This window comes from Pangasianodon hypophthalmus, chromosome 6 (genome assembly GCF_027358585.1).
Source record: "Pangasianodon hypophthalmus isolate fPanHyp1 chromosome 6, fPanHyp1.pri, whole genome shotgun sequence".
NCBI lineage: Eukaryota > Metazoa > Chordata > Actinopteri > Siluriformes > Pangasiidae > Pangasianodon > Pangasianodon hypophthalmus.
In genome coordinates, this window is record NC_069715.1 from 13886444 (window position 1) to 13893844 (window position 7401).

The following is a 7401-nucleotide window of genomic DNA, read 5'->3' on the forward strand; positions in this document are numbered from 1 at the left end:
CAACTGATATGTCAACAAGATATTCATTCAACACTGGTTATTGTCTCAAATCAACAAACAGCAAGAAAATGACAATAAACCAGACAGGGATTCCAACTTCTGTATTGTGCTTAAGTAATTTAAACCACTGTACTAAACATATACAATATTCCTCATGGAGTACAAAAAGACATCACTGTACAGTACTGGCTCATCAAGAAATGACCCATGCACATGCATTACATACACACATGCATTCAGTCTGTCTCTCAAATTACATTTAAAAAGTATCTCTGGCAACTCTCAAATACAAATGCTTTGAAGTCAACACATATAAGTACATTCAACCTGGATGTACTGTCATCTGAAACATCGGCTACATGTCATTTTTCAACAGAATGAATGAAATACAATAATGGAGCAGGCTTACATTTACAAAAGTGACAACAGTGTAGGCTTAGCCTCATATACAGTACCAAAAAGATGTCTGAGCTTCTATGCTTGCTAGTTGCTACACACCATTTTGTGGTTTGATCTCAAGTTGTCTTTTACCTATAGTTAATAAATTATAGCATCATCTGCAGACAAAAAGAGAAACAGAAACAACCTATTAACACACATCTTTTGGCATGCCATTTTGCTCATTACACACCTAACTGATAGTCATAGACAGTTCACTTGTGCTAACTGAATGTAAACTCAGTAGTCATCATCGTCTTCCTCCTCCTCAAGCACCATGTCAAGATCATCCTCTTCATCGTCATCATCATCTTCCTCCTCTTCCTCCTCCTCCATTTCATAGTCAGTGGGAGCACCTAGTATTAGCTTAGTCTGATTGATCTCGCTCTCATTGTCTGGGTTGACCTCAGCCTGCAAGGAAATAGTTAAAATACAGTTTTAAAAGTAGTTAAAAGTATTTTTCAATTAGAACTAGTAATTTATGCAGTAGTTAATTCAGTAAATAGCTGTAGATGCTACACTCACAGAGAACATGTTCCACATTTCCAAAATATCAGTCAAATAGCAGTAATATTTTAATCTACTGAACTACTTGCTTATGATTGTTTACCTCAGGAGGAGCAGGATCAGTTGGGCTCTCCTCAGACTGAGCATTGATCATGGACTTCAGCGCTCCCTCTTCAAACTAGTGAAAACAAGCAGTTACAGAGTAAATGTTCTGTAATGGAATAGTCTACAGCAGGTGTATTCAACAAAAACTGTAAAGGTCCTGTTACATAAACTTTCTTACTCTGGATAAGTGACTAACACTGCCGAATGGTGACAACCGTTAAATAAGACCATAGCATATGATTTGTTTCATTTTAATATTCAAATCATTCAGTTAGCTTTCTTGCCCTGTGAATGTGGGAACTGTCATCCTGGAAGAGAGCACTCCCAACAAAGATAGAAATGGTTCATCACAGGATAAAGATGATCAGTCAGAATAACTTTGTATTGATTTGCAGTGGCCCTTTTCTCTAAGGCAGGGGTGACAAACATAAGGCCAGTGCCTGGATAGAAAAAACCTATTCCAGCTCACCAAATGAATTTAGAATCTGTGTTCTAAACAGAAATCATCATGGGAACCGTAACTGAACGGAATGATTGGAAAAATCTCTTTTATTCCACTAGGGAGAAAAATAGCATCATAAACTGAGCTACTAACAAAAATGTGCTAATGATACCTGATTGAACCTGACTGAACCTGATTTTTGGTCCAGACTACTGGACTAAGACTCAACTAACAGTATTTACCTAGTGGAACCAAAACATGCAAGTAAAATGCCTCCATTTTATGTTGTTTATGTTTGTTGCTGTGTTTACATCAAGTATCCTTATACTGGGTCAGACACATTGATGCAGACATTGATTTTGACCATATCCCAATGTAAAGAATTAGTGCTCACTTGCCAGCCAATCAGAAACGATTATGCTGTGAACATGGACTAACCACTTTTATCAATGTCAGAATGTAGAGGTAAATACATGCGACTAAGCCTTACCTTGAGCCTGTTAAGCTGATCTTGCAGCATGACTTTGATCTTCAGAAGAGTCTCCTCTTCTTTCTTGAGCTCCTGCAAGCGACTCAGCATGATGGAGGAGTGGATTTATAGCATTCCTGCACATCAGACTACAATAAGCACAAGACTGCTCCCTTACTGTGATAAAATAAGTCTGATTTAATGAGGGAACATGAAGAAAAAATACAGCAGCATAATATCTGGTTGCATTAACCTTCTCTGAGAGATCAATGTTTGTTTGTTTGTTTGTTTGTTTGTAAGCATATTTGAAATGAACAGGGGATCTGGGCTTGATGGACACTAAGAGAAAATGCAGATGCAGTCAGTGACGTGTGACATCATCACTTTTCTAAAGCTATATATAGAGGCACAGACTTATACAATTATAGATACAAGAGCACTATTCTTATATAGGTATATATATTTTTAAATATGTGAGACAGTGCAGTCCCTAGTGTGTTCCTGCAATGCTTGTGTGAGCTGTGCAGTTACCAACAGCTGTTACTTCATCACGACTACACCAAAAATATATTTAACTTCCATGTCTTTCCTTCAGTATCATCTCCCAATTTCACCTCTGCTGGCAATGAGCTCGTCAGAACTGAATGTTTCGCGAAACTCCTAAAAACAATCTGTATCAGCTGGTAAACTCAAGCTGAAGGCTATTCAGCGTGCTAACAACAAACGGTAGGCAAAAAGAGCCCCCTGCTAGCTGCAGGCTAACTGACATTTAGCACGCTAGCTAACATTTAAACAAACTGACAACACAGAGGACACAGGATATAAGCACTGACTGGCTATCTAACGTGAGATATCGAAGGTCTAATGTGTCAAATACGCCTGGTGCCACTTACTCTATGTTATTTCAGCGTGTAGAACAGGCATAATGGTGAGATGATGCTCTGTGTTTGTCCATGTAGTCTTTCGTGAGAACAGTCACGTGCAACGTTCTGTCGCGGGCACGCGCTCACAGGCACGCGCGCAGAGTTCAGCAGAAAAAAAAAAGACAGCTGGAAATGTTCTGGAGATACTGTTTTAAAACATTTTAGTGAATACACAATACTGAAAGGATAAAATACAGTTACGCCATTTGCAAAGAGGCTTTTATTTTGAAAAAAAAAAAAAAAAAACAGCAACACCGTAGATATAGGATAAGAGTTCTTGCTTCCATAAAGGGACCCCTTTAAACTCTATAAATTAATTAAGGGTACGCAATATGCAGCTTCCGAGGTAAAAGTTACATACTAAAGACACGTTAATAGCTGTTAATGTGCATAGAGATCTCTAATATAAACACACACATGTAGCTTCCACCCATTTTGATTGTATACAGTATTTACTGTAGAACAAATTAAGTGATATGAGTTGCAACAAACTGAAACAAATGCGACATAAAAGAACAGGACAGGTCCAGATTTCCCTGTCGTTGAAGAAATTAGTAGTTTGTTCTTGCACACTTTATAAAAAGCTTGTGTGTGTGACCATGTCATGCTTAAAGCCTATGAAATCCACCATCACACAGTAACCATCTTGCAAATATTCCTAACAGAAGATTTAATATTAGATTTAAACAGCACTACTTTTAGTAGTAGTAGTTCATCAAATGACCTCACATCTATGCATGAGGGTGACAACTGTTTTGTTACTGAAATATATCACTGTACTGACCTTACACTAGAATTCTGACACAGTATCACATTCTGGGAGGTTCATTAATTTAGCCTACAAAAAGTGAGATTGTGAAAGCAGACTTGTTACATTTTACATGACATGAAATTAATATCATATTTTTCAAGAGCTGTTTTAAATTATGTAGAACAATATTGTTAAATTGTACATGGCATTAGCACACAAATAATGACTCTAATGTTTGCCTTTGCATGTTTTTTTTTTTTTATTAGAAATGTGGAATTTGACATAAAATGTGTCATTTTCATTATAAATAATTCACTGACTTGCTCACTTTCAGTAAGCACTTTATCCTGATCAGGGTCTTGGTGGATCAGGAGCCAATCCCGGAAACACTGGGTGTGAGGCGGGAATACACCCTGTATAGGGTGCTATTTATCCATCTACACCTACCCTTAGGGCAATCCACCTGCTGGTATGTTTTTTTTGTTTTTTTTTTTCAGGATGTGGGATAAATCCAAAAACTCCTTCCATAAATGTTAAAGCATCACAATATCAATGATTATACACTTTTCTCTGTTAAATAACAGCTTCTAGGCTGAGATTACGTGAAGCATCTGCATAAAAGTCTCTGATAATGAGCTATTACTATAGAAATTATGATGTGTCAGACTGGGTACATTAATAGAAACCCAGAAATATTGTCAGAGCTGCCGTTATAGAAAATCAATCAACACCATCTGGTCAGTTAGAGTAGAGAATAAAACAGCACTTTGATATAAAATCCATTTAATGTTTTTATATTAATATTAATTATTACTTTAATTCATTTTAATATTACACTTAAAATCATTGAACAGGCCAGCATTAATGTTTGTTGGTCATGTTTGTTATAAATTTAAGCCTACATAGGTTATGCATTACATTGTGGCATTCCTTAAATCCTTGTGGTTGAAATAGAGATAAAGTAAACTACAGAGAAGGGAATAAGAGCTAAATAAGAATAGCCTGCCCTCCGATTCCCTCCCTCTCCACCTGTCTGCACTTTCCTCACCAGCATATGGAGATGTTTGAACTAGCAGGTGTCAGTTCCATAACTGCAGGGAGCCAAATCTGTTACTAATGTAGTCCATGTTGTGAGTGGCCTGTCTGAAACATAAACCAGTTCACTGCATGCAAAGGCATGCTAGGGAAGATGACTTGTTTACATCTATTTATTTTAGGCATTGAAACTAGTGTGTTAATTTGTTCATTTAACTCTATATGAATGAAGTAATTTTTAAACATGTGCTCTTCAGAAGGACCATTAGAGGGCATTGCATACAAATTTACAGCCTTCTGGGTTTTTTTTTTCTTGTAAACCTGACTAAATTTTAAAACAGTAGATAAGCAAGAAATGTGTTGAAGGAATTCTTTCTGAAGACTTTGTGTGACAAAAATGCAAATTATTTGTCTTAAACATGCATGTTTTTATTAAAGGCTTAGGTTTAATGACAAGGCTCATATACTCATGCCATACTTTATGCTTGAGATATCATGCTATCTGCTGTCTCTACTCTTGGACACAACCTCCTCCAGTTGCTTTCCTGGACTCATCAAGGAAGTATCAGTGAGGATGCGTGAAGTACACGAATGGCTGGCTACCCTATGCCCTCATCCACAGCAACACACAAGGAGAGGTCAAAATGAAGAAAATAGCTTATTTAGACAAAAAGCAAATACATTGCAGATGGAAATCAGTGATGTGAACAAGATCTAAAAGAGTCTTAATGTATGGGAGTGCCCATTAGCGTTCTTTTATAGGATTCTTTGACTAAACCCATCCAGATGTGTACACTGGTAATCACACCACATAAGCTGGACTAGAGGCCACAAGCAGGGGGACATACCCACCTTCTGCCTAGACAGTCTCTTACATTCCACATTGGAGGTGTATTTGAGAAGTCTGATCAAAAGTGGAAAGATATCTTGGATCAAGTTTTTAATCTTGATAAAGGTGTTAGATAAGGGAAAATAATCAACAGGAAAAAACATTAGCATTTGTATTTTTAGGAGCTTATTTACATGAACATTTTCTTGCTTATTGTAGTTTTATGTCTGAATCCCCCTTAGAGTAAATACCTAAATGACAGCTCTCCATTATTTTCTCTCTCATTTACCTTTGCTTGTTAACATGTGCAATATCCTACTTAATAGCAGTGGTGAATCACACCTGGTGCATGAAACACAGATGAATTTATTTAAAAAAAAATATGTTTGATGTAACACTGCCTATAGTTTTCGGTCCCTTCCCTGATTGATTAGCAAGTTTAATCTATGCTGTTAACTAGATAGCTACATAACACAACCAGAAATGACCCTAATTGCACCAATTGCTTATAAAATTTTATACTGTAAATGTATTTTTTTTAATAAAAATAAATTTAATTAAATTGTATTTATTTCAATAAAACTGTGATCAGAAAATTTGTGAATTTGAAATATTGGCAAGCTAGCAGTTTTTTTAAACGTCTTTACAAATAACATACTTAGTTTGTTTAAGTTCATTCAAGCCATGACAACTCTACTGTTTTACTCTAGGCTATTAGCCTACAGCATAGATCAAGTGTGACACCCTTAATTTTGTTTGAGCCTTTGCTGTTATTAATGTCATTCTGCTCCCATCAAAATCACTCCTGCATAATAGGGAGAATCTGCTGCAAGTGAACCTGTGCAATGTTCTACTTTCTCATCTCTTATCACACCCTATAATCGTTTAAGATTATCACTTTGTATATTTAGGCAAATTTAATCCACTGTCACCAGCTTGTATGTGCCAGTAGTCTCAGTGAAGTTTGCTAAGCTGTTCTGTGGAAAGAGAGAAAGTTGCTGATGGACTCAGGTGAGGTCACTGGGTTTAAGTCTAGCAGGGGGTTTGAATGACGCCTGCATGAGATGAGGGGAATACTCTGATAACACTAACCTGGCCAACCTCCCCCACTTCCAGTGTCACACTCTTCACTCCCCAGATCCAAGCCCCACCGAGGGATTAGCATGAATGTGCATGTGTGTGTGCCAGAGTGGTCAGAGGGATGCAACTGGAGCTCTCCATGGAGGCAGGGGGAGCCCACGCTGCCACTGTGAGGTCAAAGAGCAGTCAGTGCAGGACCTGAGCTCCACGTCTACAGCTGCCACTTTCCAAGAGAGGGTCAGTGCCTAAAATTGTGGAAATAGATATGTAAATACATATCTATCCTATATTATGTTTGAGTTTGTGCTTCTTGTGGAGGGCTGAACACAGGACCTGGCACAGGGGACTCAAGTGCTACAGATATCAATCTCTGTCCCCATGGAGCCCCCCAGTTGCCTTCTCCCTGTCATCACAAGGCCCCGGGTGGTGCCGGACTACATTTTCTCACAGTCAGAGCTCTCTTCGAGCTAGCTGAGAAGCTTCAGCAGCTGAGGCTCAGCTACTGCTGCCTCTGCTGTGGGCCCTGGACCGTTTGAAGGTACTTTATTCTTGAGGAATGCAGAGCAGGGGCGTGGGGATGGAGGGGCCTCACGAAAGGGAGAAAAAAGAGGAGAAAGGGAGGGGAGACAGGAGACGCGGTGAGCCCGCAGGATTGACCTTTGGCCAGTAAAGTCAGGAAGTTATGACTCAATTTTCACTGAGAAAGGATGAGGAACAAGCAAATGGAGAATGGAGAGAAACATATAGATGCCATGACACAAAGGGAAAGAATTCACAAAAGAGAGAGAAGGAGGAATGGGTGGGAGATTAAAAACTGATGGA

The 7401-nt window shown here is 38.4% G+C and overlaps 1 protein-coding gene across 2 annotated transcripts; it reads right to left on the reverse strand.

Annotated features, from left to right (window-relative positions):
• Positions 1–86: 86 nt before the first annotated feature.
• Positions 87–3112, reverse strand: snapc5 (small nuclear RNA activating complex, polypeptide 5). Of its 2 annotated transcripts, none has more exons than XM_034305074.2 (4): positions 2855–3112; positions 1983–2138; positions 1049–1123; positions 87–849 (listed from the first exon to the last, which is right to left on the reverse strand). In XM_034305074.2, the coding sequence occupies exons 2-4, from the start codon at positions 2070–2072 to the stop codon at positions 679–681; spliced, it is 336 nt and encodes a 111-aa protein (XP_034160965.1). In that variant the 5' UTR covers positions 2073–2138; positions 2855–3112; the 3' UTR covers positions 87–678. The 2 variants fall into 2 exon arrangements, with proteins under 2 accessions (XP_034160965.1, XP_026783244.1); XM_026927443.3 differs by having other exon boundaries at positions 1983–2098; positions 2855–3110.
• Between the last annotated feature and the right edge of the window lie 4289 nt (positions 3113–7401).

Excerpts from the sequence above, each read along its gene's own strand:
- snapc5 (XM_034305074.2), bottom strand. The coding sequence starts at position 2,072 with ATGCTGAGTCGCTTGCAGGAGCTCAAGAAAGAAGAGGAGACTCTTCTG. Across the intron at positions 1,124-1,982 it reads ATCAGCTTAACAGGCTCAAG|TTTGAAGAGGGAGCGCTGAA; the intron begins GTAAGGCTTAGT and ends TGTTTTCACTAG. Across the intron at positions 850-1,048 it reads CTGATCCTGCTCCTCCTGAG|GCTGAGGTCAACCCAGACAA; the intron begins GTAAACAATCAT and ends ATTTCCTTGCAG.